At 62.2% G+C, this 12,498-nt stretch overlaps 3 protein-coding genes across 3 annotated transcripts; 2 read left to right on the top strand and 1 right to left on the bottom strand.

The window, feature by feature from the left end:
- Positions 1–776: 776 nt before the first annotated feature.
- RHTO_07385 (uncharacterized protein) lies at positions 777–2,028 on the top strand (the record flags this gene model as incomplete). Its single annotated transcript, XM_016421043.1, has 6 exons — positions 777–883; positions 982–1,260; positions 1,321–1,481; positions 1,526–1,543; positions 1,885–1,915; positions 1,977–2,028. 6 exons carry the CDS (start codon positions 777–779, stop codon positions 2,026–2,028), a joined length of 648 nt encoding a protein of 215 aa, XP_016274770.1.
- A 1,306-nt stretch (positions 2,029–3,334) lies between these two features.
- Positions 3,335–9,521, top strand: RHTO_07384 (polyubiquitin; the record flags this gene model as incomplete). Its single annotated transcript, XM_016421042.1, has 15 exons — positions 3,335–3,710; positions 3,778–3,796; positions 3,849–4,290; positions 4,356–4,424; positions 4,627–6,046; positions 6,107–7,386; positions 7,442–7,528; positions 7,588–7,785; positions 7,842–7,950; positions 8,008–8,153; positions 8,235–8,528; positions 8,593–8,787; positions 8,846–8,917; positions 8,984–9,280; positions 9,348–9,521. The coding sequence occupies 15 exons, from the start codon at positions 3,335–3,337 to the stop codon at positions 9,519–9,521; spliced, it is 5,178 nt and encodes a 1,725-aa protein (XP_016274769.1).
- A 310-nt stretch (positions 9,522–9,831) lies between these two features.
- Positions 9,832–12,320, bottom strand: RHTO_07383 (uncharacterized protein; the record flags this gene model as incomplete). The annotated part of the gene is made up of 4 exons (XM_016421041.1): positions 9,832–10,966; positions 11,021–11,651; positions 11,707–12,187; positions 12,249–12,320. The coding sequence occupies 4 exons, from the start codon at positions 12,318–12,320 to the stop codon at positions 9,832–9,834; spliced, it is 2,319 nt and encodes a 772-aa protein (XP_016274768.1).
- Positions 12,321–12,498: the final 178 nt, after the last annotated feature.

Below are 12,498 nucleotides of genomic sequence, written 5' to 3'. Positions count from 1 at the left end.
AAAGTCCTCGTCGCCGAAGGATGTCGTTTGGTCCTCCCGTTCCCTCAAAATCTGGCTGCGATGGGGTAGTGGTAACCTCGGAGCTTCCCACTAGACAGTGTGTGCTCGCTCCGGCCACGGGTTCGATTCCCGTTCGTAGCAACTCCGTTTGCTCCTTCCTCCACCGAGGATGGCTTCCTTTTTCCTCAGCTCTGGAGCTGTGCGCTGTAGGGCTGCTTTCTGCCCTTTTGCCAATAACGACGGCAACCACTCCAAGGAGAACATCACATTCTTCGTGCGCGCTGGCACTACACGGAAACGACAAATCGAGGCGCAAGCTTCCAACTTAACCCAGAATCAGGCAGCATCAAGCTCCCCTGCAGGTCAGCATGAATCACACCGCAGTTTTCAGCATTGCAACCTGAAGACCCGCGTACACTGCCAAGTCGGGCGGTGAATTGGGAGAATCAGTCCTAGCGACAGGCTCAGACGGCCGCGAAGCCACCACTCAGTCTCCACGACGCTGAGGAAGTGACCGGCGTTCTCCTTAGCCGCGAACGATCTTTGTTCGAGCTCGATGGGCCGCTGTGAGGCGTTCGAAAGGCTGGGCAAGGCCAATAGCAGTCGACGACACATGATCCAAAGTAGCTTCGCGCGATACCCTCGACCACAGCGCCTTCTTGCGAGCTGCGCCATGCCCGACCAAGCCAGCTTGAGCCAATTGCGGACGGGAGACCTCGCCCAGCGGTGACTGCCCCTCCTCAGCCCACCGCGATCGACATCAACCGCAAGCAAGTATGCGAGCGAGGCAAGTCCAATTCCGCTTATTCCTGTTCTTGTGGTGTGGAGACTGGCTAGCAGGGAACGGCGTTGTGGCGCCTGCAGCACAGGATCGGTGGTCACGGTGAGAGTGAGGGCGGAGACGACGAGCGACACCGTGCGAGCGAGGCGCGTATTGCTGCAGCGTATTTTGTCGCCATGGACAGCAGTCTGAGCGTCCAGGAGCTGTATAGCTGAGCAGGCAAGGAGTGGTCGAGGTGAAGCGGGCACTCGCTCTGCGGGACCGGACTTCGCGAACGAGTGCCCGTCTCACTCCAACCGGGTGTTCGCAACTCGCTCACCTCCCGCTCTGTGGTCTCGCTTGTTTGTTCAGCTACTGTCTGCACTCCAACGACTCGATCCCGCGCCAGCCGCACCGCGCCACGCCGTCGAGCAGACCGCCAAAGCCGTCCAGACTTCGACGGCTCTCGCTCGACTCGCAGGCGGCGCGCAGGGCTGGCGGTGCGTTCAATCTCCTTGCTGAGCCTGTCTGAGTATGCTGACCGAGTTTCAAGCCCGCAGAGCCACTGATATCACGGCCAGCACAACCCTGGCCTCGTCGACTCGCCTCGCTGCGGCGTCGGGTCTGGCAACGACTGTCCGGGCGGACAGTCGCTCCCAGGATCGAGAGCCACGTCACCCATTTTTGCCCTCGCCCTCGCCTTTTCGCCCTTCCCTCACTCGTTCGCCCTACTTGGAGGATTCGCGCTTGGCTAGACAGCAACAGACGGAAACAAGGGTCTGGGTGCGTTGCTCTATCCTCTCAGCAGTGTCCGCAGTGGAAGAATGAGGAGGGTCGTGGTTCGCGCGGCGCTCGCTTTGGCAGACCGAGAACGAGGCGGTCGGCTCGCGGGGCACAAATCAAGATGTGGGCGCTGCGGATGGTTGCGCGGGTGCCCGATAGACTCTACAGACTCTGAGAAGTACGACAAGCTTTGTCTCGAGGCAGCAGGTTGCGTGGGAGACGAGATGGGAACAAAACGAGGGGGCGGGCCTTCCTGGCTCGCCAGCCAGCGAGGGACAGCACCCGACTTATGGCCGTTCTCGCTCAGCAACAGCTGAAGCTGACCTTCCAGATGCCCGCAGGACCTCGCACAACCTCCAGTAGCTCATACAGGTGCGTTCTGTTCCGCCCGAACCTCCTTCCGCCGAAACTGACCATCGTCCGCTATTCCCAGGTTTCTCTTTGCTGGAACCCGAGATTCCGCCGCGTACCACGCGTCTACCTGATCATCGACTCGCAAAGCATCCGCCGAGGACTCGCTTCGCCCGCTTTACGTCTTTCTTTGTCGTCGTGCCGGCTTGGGCTCGCCTGGATCTCGCGGTTTGGCGCCTCAAATATAACGAGCGCTGCACCCATCTCAAGTTGCTCACCGGCATTTGGCTCGCACCTCACGCATACCTAACCTTTCCTTCCGCCCGCGCTTGGTCATTGTGCCGCTGGGGCCGGCTCGCCATACGGCTTCCGCATGTGCGCAGCACCACTCGCTTGAAGATGGTGCGATCAGCTCTCCTTTGGATGGGCGCCTGCCCGAGTCTACAGCGGACGCCGAACTGAAGCTCGATTTGGTCCGTAGGACTACCCCCTCGCTTTGCTCGCGACTGTCTGGCGAAGGCATGGTCGTCTTTCCAGCGCATCTCTTGTCGACCCCAGACGCGCGCCACGCTGACAGGTTGCTCGCTTGACGAGGAGTCCTGGGATCTCGCCGCTTCAGCGAGTTGCAGAACTCAAGACCGTCTCCCTTGCGGCTTGATTTCGGCGACCCTGGTGCTCGAACTCTCGCTTCTTTTACGCTCCTGCACTACGGATGGACCTGTTGCTGTCCCGCTCGATGCCCGCTGAGCCTCGTTCGCTCGCCCGGCGATGCTGGAACGAGGTTGGCGTCGCGCTCAGGAACGCTCGCTTGATACAAACGCTCTATCTCCCTCTGCCGGCTTCGATCTCCGCCTCGACGCATCTCTACAAGCCAGCTACTCGCTCGCTCGAAGCTCGCTTGTCCTCGTCGGAGGGTCCGCGGACTTGCATGTGGGTGAGGAGGCCGAACTCGCGTTACCTCAACTGGAGCGTCTACAAGCGCTAATCAAGACACGGCAGTGGACGCACCTGATCCCACGTAAGTCCGCCGCATCCCTCGCCTCTCCCGAATGAACGCTGACGAGCCCGAATCCATCCTCCTCGCCCCAACCCCCGTCGACCGGCCGTTGCGCGTCCCCCTCGCCTCTGCTTGATGTGCGTCTTCTGCTCCATCGCGTGCACGGGGTGCTTGTTCAGCTGGCGTGAAAGGAGGCGCGGCTGGAGGCGATGCGAAGGCGGGAGAGGGTGCGGAGGCAGTCTGGCTGATGAGGATGGGCGAGTTGAGGGAGAGCGGTTGGAGCGGTGGTGAGAGGGCATGGCTGGTGTAGCTGACAGAAAAGCGTATCTGTGCGCCTCTAGCAGCAGCATCGGGATGACTTGCAGTCGTGGTCCGATGTCAACCTTGATCGACCTCGAGGCGACCTCCTCTCTCGCTCCTCACCTCGTCCTTCCTACAGCGAGATGACAGCTACGGCACATACACAGCTTTTCCAGCAGTCCAGCACCCTCTCTTCGTACCCCGCATCGCTTCCCCTCCCTCCCCTCCGTCGTCTCGTCCCGCTTTCCCCTCACACGCTCGAGGCGACCACCAAGCCGGGCGACTTGCTCGGTGAGGCTGCCGACGTCTCGTTGATCGTCAACCTGCCATCTTCCACCTCACCCAACGCAAACACGCACGACCGCTCTGCGATTCCGCTCAGTGACCCAACGGTGGCGGCGAGTCGGCGGAGGACCCCGAGGGGCATGTCGAAGGAGGGCGCGGTAGTCGAGTCGGCGAAGCTGAACGAACCGACTGTGATAGGCAGAAGCTTTAGGGAACAGAGGCGAGCGGCCGCAAGTGAGTCGACTTCCGCTCTCCGCTCGCCTTCGCAGCTGACGATCCAATTCGCTCCCCTGCTCCCTAGCCTGCTCGAAGCGCAACCTGTATGTGCAGCCCTAGTCCCTCAGCGAGCCCAGCTAACCGTGACCTCGACAGCCTCCCTCATCCGCTGATCTACACCCGCGCATTCGTCTCGCTCTTCATCTCCTCCCCTCTCAACTACAGTACCGGCTCTCCCTCACGCGCCTACAAGCGTGCTCAGGCGTTGAGGCGGCGTGAGCGAGCGAAGGAGAAGAGGAAGCTGGAGACCGAGACGAGGAGGGTGGCGTCGATGGCGAGGAGGGCGAAGCAGGAGGAGAGCGAGGGCGGAGCGGCCGGTGGAGCGTCAAGGGGGTTTGCTGACGCGACTGTTGACGGCGTCGTTGGCGGATTGGGCAGAGGGAGGGTTAGGAAGGTCGAGGTGGTTGCAAAGGAAGTCGTCGGCGAGAAGGAGAAGGCGTCGAGCGGCGCTGAGGGTGACGAAGCGGTCCCTTTCGAAGACGCGACGGTGCCGACGCCTCCCGTTCAGGTCGAAGTTGCGACAGTGACGAGCGAGACGGTGCGTTTCCGTTCTTCGCCGCCGTGACCTCGCCTTCCATCGTTTACGTTTCGCTTCCTTCGCAGAACAACCGCGACAACAAGCTCCCCAACACGAACGACAACTTCCAGGCAGAGACCCAGAAGGAGAAGGTCGTGCCGCCCAACCGCCCGCGCCTCATCCTCTCCGACAAGCCGCTCGAGGATGGCCGTCCACCAGGGGAACTCGCAGCTTCTTGACTTGCTGAGAAGCCCTGTGGACGCGTACAGATTCTTGTCAAGACGTTGACAGGCAAGACGATACGTTCTGCGCTCGCTCTCCAGTTTCCCCTCTGCTCACTTACGCCCCCGCTCGTAGGTTACGCTCGAGGTTGAGCTGTCCGACAAGATCTATACCGTCAAGCTCGCAATCCAGGACAAGGAGGGCATCCCGCCTGACCAGCAGCGCCTCTTGTTCGGCGGCAAGCAGCTGGAGGACGCCCGCACCCTCGCCGAGTACTGCGTCGCGCGTGATGCCACGCTGCACCTGCTGCTGCGCCTGCGCGGCGGGGGTGGACCGGCGTCGAGCGGTGACGCGGCGGCGTCGGCGTCGGCTGGACAGGCGGCGGGCAGCTCAAAGCCCTTCTTGGCGCTCTCGACCTCTCCCGGCACGACCGAGGTCTCCTTGCCCGCTCCTGCACGCAAGCCAGTCCCGATCAAGCCGGGCGACGCGATCTTCGCGCAGTTCTCCGCCTCGACATCTCCCACCGTCCACACCGCGCCTGTCCCCTCGTCGAACGTCCCGCCTGCCGACTCTCCTCGCCCCTCCGCGTCGACTGAACCCTATTTCGCCGCTCTCTCTCCTTCTGCAAGCGGTACTCCCGCGCCTACCGCCTCTTCATCCACAAAGTCGCCTCCTTCCGCGTCGGCGTCGCCTCCTCCCTCCGTCCCTGCGACCGGCTCCGCGCCCACCCATACATGGATCTACAGCGGCGAGCTCCGTGACGACAGGCCTCTGACGGGATCCGTTGGCATTGCGAGGAAAAGGGTCATGTCGGATGCTTGCGCATTGGCGATTCAACGACGCGAGTTTGACACGAACGCGGAGGACGCCGTCGCCGAGTCGGACCGAATTTGCGAGGCAGCGGGCGACCTGTTCGACCGCGAGAATGGCCTGGGACGCTACGGACCCAGCACGTCCTCGGCTCGACCTACTCCCAAGTCTTCCTCAACTCGACCGCCGCCTCCGCCTGTAAGGTCCCATCCGAAGAAGCGTTGCCGCGTCAGCGACGAGGGCGAGGCTGTCGCAGTCGCCTCAAACGATGATTTATTGGCGGAACCCGCGACGCCCAAGCCGGCGACGAAGGCGGGGAGGCGGACAACGCCGCAGAAGAAGCCGACGCGGCAGAAGAAGTCGGCGAAGCAGGCAGGCAAAGCGAGGGCTCCGACAAGCCCGCTAGCCGACTTGCCGACGACGTCCGCCACGCCGAGCGCCGCCGACTCGTCAAGGCGGATCGAGTACCAGAACACGGGCAGCTCTCCGGACCCGAGTTCGACGCTCGACATTGGCAGAAGCGACTTCCTTGCGGCGACTGCACCAGAGGCTGTCACGTCTGAATCCTCGGATGTCCTTCTCGGCGCCCTCTTGAACATTCGCCTCCCTGAAGCTGTTCGCCACGCTGCCCACGAAGAGCTTCTCCGCTCGTCCGATGGTCGTCTTTACGTCCCGCTTCGCCCGTCGCCCGTCGTCGAGATGCGACCGTCAAGCCCGAGGATCCCGTCGCCTCGCCCTCCGTCGCGTGAGTCGTCCCGTCTTCTCCGCCTCGTAAATGTTTGGCTGACCTTTTTCGTCGGTTCAGCGTCTAGCTCAGTCGACGTTCCGCTCGCCTCGGTCTTCGTCGCTGTGGAGGATCCGGACGGCACGCCAATCGAGGTGAACCTGACTCGTTCGTCGTCGGGTCTGCCTGATACCGACGGTGTGCAAGGTTTGCGGAAGGAGGCGGAGAAAGAGCTTGCGTCTTGCGTGACTGTTCTCGTCGGCGGAGCAGGTGACGAGTCCGCGGCAAAGTTCGTTCCCGCTCACGGCGCCATGTCTGTCGCTCAAGCCTGTGACCTCGTCGACTCACTCTTGACCAAGTTGGTGACGCCACCGCCTCGCCCTACGCCTCCTGGCAAGTCAAACCCAGGCTCGGTTCGCCTCTCACCTGAACAGCAAGCCCGACTTCGCATCGGTCCCAGGCATCCTCTCGCGCCTCCCGAACTCGACAACATTCTCGCCGCCTGCGTCGTCATCTCGACCTTCTACAACGAGTCACTCGACATAGCGGCGAGCAAGTCCACCGCGCGGTCGCTTCTAGATCACTTCGACAAGTCGGCAACCGTGCTCCTCTCGCATAACGAGAAGGACGCCTTGCCGATCTCGGAGCAGATCAAGCTCCTCGACCGGCGGCTTTCAACTTCTGCGCTCATTCTTGCGCAGCAGTTCAGCGCGTATATCACGCCGGTTGCGGGTCAGAATAACGCCGCTAGGCGCGGAATGCGCAACGGCGCCTATCTCGACTGGGACGCGCTCTTCCTCAAGATCCAGCCGCGGCGTCCCGATCTTGTCCTCGCCCTCGAGCGCGTCCTACCCCGCCTTGCCTCGCGAGAGGGCGATACGGGCAAATCTGCCGACTGGCGCTTCATCGCCAGACGGGACCTCAGCCTGTCGCTGCAAGAAGCGGTCGACCGCGTGGTTGTTAGCCAGCCTGAGGTTGCATTCCGCGATGCGGAACAAGCCGACCCTGTCAACCGCAGCCCCGAAGCTGTCTCCTGCCATCCCGCCTACACCATACCAATCTTCATGCTCGACACGGCATTCGACGACTTGCTCGAGCAGTTCGAGGCCGAGGCGGGTCTGCGAGGCGAAGTGACGGGGTTCGAACTCAACATCGAAAAGACGCCGGCGTTTGCAGCGGCTCTGCGAGCGGCGCACCTCGCAGCCAAGTACGAAGTCGATGGGCACCCGCCAATCACGACTGGACTCGCTCTCGAAGCGGGACAAGACGCCGTATCGCCGTTCTATCAGAACTCGAGCGTTAATATCCTTGTGTGGAAACCGTTCGTGCAGGAGTGGTGGAAGCGAAAGGCGAAGCCCAGAGTCCGTCCTTTCTCTTCTCTCCTCCACACTCAGAACTCAGCCCTCCTCTCTGCAGCTTGACGCCATTCACCGCAATGCGCACGCTTCGTCGTCAAACGAGCGAAGCTGGAAGGTCGAGATCAACTCTGAGCGGCCAGGTCTCGTGAGTAGCTGCTGCTGAAAGCGAGGGAGTACAACGCTGACCTCGAGTGACGGCAACAGAGCGCTATCCGCAAAGCGACGACGCGACCGAACGACGCTTCCGTTGCTATCGAGGACGGCAAGAACCTCGCCAATATGACGGGACTTTTCAACCTCGCCTCTCAAGCTCGCCTCGCTCCGAAACTCGCTCCCATGCACGACAAGGATCAAGTCTGGCGGTGCGAGGCTGAGAACGGCAGCGTAGCCCAGCAAGCCACCGTGCGTTCGCGCCTCACTCGGGTTGAGTGCTGCGACTCACACTGCTGCTTCTCCAGTCAATCCTCGACTACCTCTCCGACAAGATCGCTTCGCCCATCGTTCACTATGCGGCTCGCCAGCCGCCCATGCGCCGCTTTGACGAAGGCGAGCAAGACTGGACTCGACGTGCGCCGCTCGCTTCCTGCTCGTTCTGTCTGCTCTACTGACCCAATCAATGGGCAGCGGAACGTGATGACCTTATCCACGGCGCAACACGCGGTCAAAACAACGCCGGTGGTCGATTCAGCTCAAGGTTGGTCTCGCATTGTGGCCTTCTCGTCATCCAAACTCAGCTACGACAAGCGACTGGAGCTGCTGAGATGGAAGAAGTGAGCATTCTTCTTTCGCTCAACACGAGGAGACTAAGACTTGGGCATACCGAGCGCTGACGAGCATTTCACACTTCAAAGCTTCCTTACGACTTCTCCCACCTTCGACCACCGGTCACACCTCCGTCCGGTGCCAGCGACACGGCCGCTGAGGATCACCGCAACCTCGCCGACTTGAACCAGCCTTGGCAGCCTTTCGCGACAATATCGTCTCAGGCAGACCACCTAAACGACTTCCTCGACTCGCTTGACCCGGCCCTCTTCCTGCAAGTCCGGTCGCTCCTCAAACAGGCAATCCATCGACCGACGGCATCAAAGGGCTTCGGCCAACACTACACCGGTCGCAATGCGTTAGATGCCTTTTTCCTCCTCAACGTGCGCTACGTCCCGCACTTTACGTGATGCACAGTGTTCTTGATGTTGTCTCTCCCCTTCACAGTACTTCCTCCGGCTCCTCACGTCTGAGAACCTCATCGACAATCAGCAGGCGCAGGACATACACACCTTCATGGCTACGTCGCTCTCCCTCGCGGCACTTTCGCCGCGCCCCGCCCTTTTCGCCCCTCTCATCCCGGTCATGATCCACAAGATGGCGCTTGCGCTGGACGACGAGGCGCAGGCCGGACGTCTCGAAGTGCGTGAAAGCTTCAACTTGTCTTCAAATATCGTGCTGACAAGGCTTCCGCTCAAAGGTTTTGCTCTCGCTACTCGAACAACAGTACAAGGGCGCGCTCCTCGGGCTCCTGCAGCACACGGATGCCGATGTACGTCCCCACTCGCTGTCTTCTCCCAAGTCAAGCATTCACACTCCCGCGCTCCCCTCCCTGCAGTCCTTTTACAGCGCGACGATGCATGACGACATTACCAAGGTCGCCATCCTCTTCGACTTGCTCGTCAACGGCGGAACCTGCGCAAGCTGCGGGCGCGCAACCTTTGCGATGAAGGAGTACCAGCCGACGCGGAGTCGGGAGGATGAGGAGGATCGAAGGAGGACACTCTCCTGGACCACGCTCTCAGCCGCGCGTGTGGTGGCAGACGTAGCGACGCTGCAGCAGGTGGTCTACGGCCAAATTGGAGGAGACGGATGGGGCTACAGCTTGCTCGGATGCGCCTACGATTTCGAGCAGGTGCGTCCTCGTTTTTCTCGGCCTCCTCCACTCTGATTACGCCGACTGATTGATTGATCCCATGCAGAAGAACAATCTTTCACTTGCCTCCCGCGCGGCCGACAAAGGCACGACGACCCTCGCCCACAAGCGCTGCAAGGTCGAGCGCGGCAAGACGACCGCATACAAGGTGCTCATCGGGGATGCGGTGGCGCGAGGCGAGGGTGGAGGTGGTGGTGAGGCGGGTGGACGCGACGGCTGAAGAGGGAGGTTGTAGGACTCGGCTCAATGGACTGGTCTGTTCGACCCTTCTCTGCACTGCTTTCTTCACCAGTCTCTTCTTGGAAACTACTGCAAGAGTGCCCAGATCCTCTGAACGGAGAAAGCTGTTCTCCACCCAGATCTTCGAACGGGAAGAGGTTGGAGAGCCAAATCCCTTGTTCTCGCCTGAACCTTCCGCCCTAGACCCGCTCTAGCCGCTCTGCAAGCGCCGGAGCTTGATCCGCTCCACTGCAACGTGAAGACCCGCTTCGATCCAGAGAAAAGTGTCCATCTACATAGCCACGACCCGCTCACCCCGGCCTTCCCAACCCAATCCTGCTCATTCGCGGCTTCAACGGCTGCGGAGCCGCACTCGACGCCGCAGGCTGTGTCTGGCCCAGCGGTTGACGAGCGCGAGGCAGTGGAACGGCCGAAAAAGCCGGTTTGGCGAGAGATGGTCGCTTTAGACCGGTCGCACCGGGCTGGAGGGACGGACGTGCGATTGCCGACTTGCGAGGTGACGTACGGGCCGTCACGGAGACGTTCGACGATGTTGACGACGTCGAAGAGGCGAGCGAGGATGAGGGAGCGAGAGAGGTCCGCGAGGTCGATGGTGCGAGAGACAGGCGAGATGATGCGGGCGCATGAGACTGGCGAGATGTGGAGGGCGCAAGCGAAGGACGACTGATGGGATGAGAGGGAGCTGGCAGAGTCGACGGACGCCGAGCGGGAGGCTTGGCGGCGACTGGAGCGGAAGTTGAGGCAGTTCGAGCGGCCCGCAAGTCGGCGACGCTCTTCCTTGCGAGTGGCGCCGATCCAGCCGGCGCCCTTGTCCCCGTGGCCACCAAGCTCGACGTGCGCTTCAAGCCGACTGCAGGCTTCTCGGGGCTCTTCGCCCGCGCATCCTCCCGCTGTTTCCGCTCCGAGCGCAGGCGGTCGAGTCGGGCGGCGGTTGATTCTTTTCGCTCCCCCGGCGTCTTGGGCGGCTCAAGCGGCGCACTGGAGGGACCAGCGAGACGAGAGCGAGCGGGAGTATTGGAGGGAAGAGTGGAGAGGCGAGGCCGAGCCATTTGAGCGGGTCGAGGCGCGGCGGCTACCGGCGGACGAAGCGATAGCCGCCTTCCAGGTGTCGCCGCGGCGGCGAGCGGCTTTCCAGGCGCAGCCGAGGGAGCGCCCGCCTTCTTCTGCGCCCGCAGCTCCTCCATTCGCCGCTTCAGACGTTCTGCACCTGTCTCGCTGGTCGCCATACGAGCAGGCGTCGTAGCAGGCGCCAACGGCTGCGATGCGACCACGTGGCTCGTCTCCGGAACGACCGTCCGCGTCGAGCTGGCGAGGGCGGAAACGGGCGAGTCGGGCGGAGAGGCGGTACGCGCGGTAGACCGAGCGAGCTCGACCGTACGCGTCGACTCGGCGAGTAACGCGGCGGTAGGCGGACTCTGGTTGAGGCTGCAGAGCGACGATCAGCCGGTTCATCTCGACGCTGGAAACGCGAGGACCCACATGCCCGTCCCGACCTCGCCCGTCTGCCACCGCGTAAAGTCGAACGAAGAGCTCGACGGCCCTTCCTCGATCCCGCTGCTCGTGTCGCTGGCGCCAGACTCGCGGCCAAACCTCCTGACCGGCGGACGAGGCGTCTTGCCGTCATCCTCAATCTCGTCCTCCTCCGCGATCCAGTGCTCGGCTTGGATGCTGACGACGCGAGACTTGACCGGCGAGTCGCGGTACTCTTTGAACGAGGCGGTCGAGCTGTTGAGGAAGGTTGCGTCGGCGGGAGAAGGGTCGTCGAGCGCAAAGCTGGGTTCCGGCGGGGCACGCGAGGCGCTCTGAGAGGGTCCGGTTGAGCGAGAGAGCAAATGCGGAGAAGCACCCGCCGAAAAGATCGTCGACAGCGCCGGAGTCGACTTTGAGCTGGGAAAGCGCGCCGAACCAATCGTTGACTCGCCGAGCCCGCGCAGCAGAGTCGACATGCCTTCGCTGGGCTCTTCCGATTCTTCGCAGATCTCCGACATCGCGCTCCTGTCGAGCGTCGTCTCGTTCGCCTCGTGCAGGAGGAACGAGCCGCCTTCGTCCGCGATGAGCGACATGTCGGCTGCGCCGAGGTGCTGCGGTGAGAGGAACATCGACGAGTCGCCTGTGAGCCAAGTGTCAGCGAGAGCGGAATGTGCTCGAAAGGGTAAAGCGCGCACCCTCTTTCAGTGGACTGCAATCCTTGACCGGCGACAAGCCCTTTCCGCTCGTCCTCCGCTTCTCGGCCTGCAACCGATTCATCACACTCCATCTTCGGCCGATAGGGCGCGTTGCAGCTGGTCGGGGCTGCTCCTCAGCTTCTGCGGGAGGGGGTTGAACGCGGCGGACGGTCGGAGGGGGAGAAAGACTGGCAAAGGGCGTGTTGGCAACGCTCGTCGGGTCGAAACCGTCAAACGAGTCATCGAGGAGAGTCGTCTGTCGTTGAGCAGGGACAAACGGCGGCGAAGTCGTCTCCGGCGAAGCGCTTTCGTTCGCAGGGAGAACAAGTGAGGGTGTCGAGGCGGGTTTCGGCGGGCTCGAGGCGAAGTCGATGAGCAGGTCGACGTCGCTACGTAAGTGTGAAGGCGCCGGCGAGGTGGGGTCGCTTGGCGGAAGAGAGGTGCCATGAAGACCGGCCGAGAAGGGAGAGTCGGGTACGTCCTGAGGGTGCGTAACCATCAGTCAGCGCTTCATTCGTGTCGGTCGGGGCACGCGGACTCACAGAGCCATTCGAAGCATCCCTCAGCTCAGTCTTATCGCCCAGCGGGTCGAAGTCGGCGAGATCGAGGGACATGTTGACGGATGAGGCGAGGAGGGTCTGGAGAGTCCCCGTCAAGCTGGGGCCGCCGCGTCGCTTCGGCGGTAGCTCTGAACAATCCCGAAAAGCCGAATGAGCTGTTCTGTAAGCGTTCAGAGCGAGAGCGTGAGTCGTCGTCGAGCGAGAGATGCATGCATTGAGCGGTTCGTCTTCA

The sequence above is a fragment of the Rhodotorula toruloides genome (assembly GCF_000320785.1).
Source record: "Rhodotorula toruloides NP11 unplaced genomic scaffold Scaffold6, whole genome shotgun sequence".
Taxonomy (NCBI): domain Eukaryota; kingdom Fungi; phylum Basidiomycota; class Microbotryomycetes; order Sporidiobolales; family Sporidiobolaceae; genus Rhodotorula; species Rhodotorula toruloides.
The sequence above is the reverse complement of the archived record's forward strand: the minus strand, read 5'-3'. Positions and strand labels throughout refer to the sequence as shown.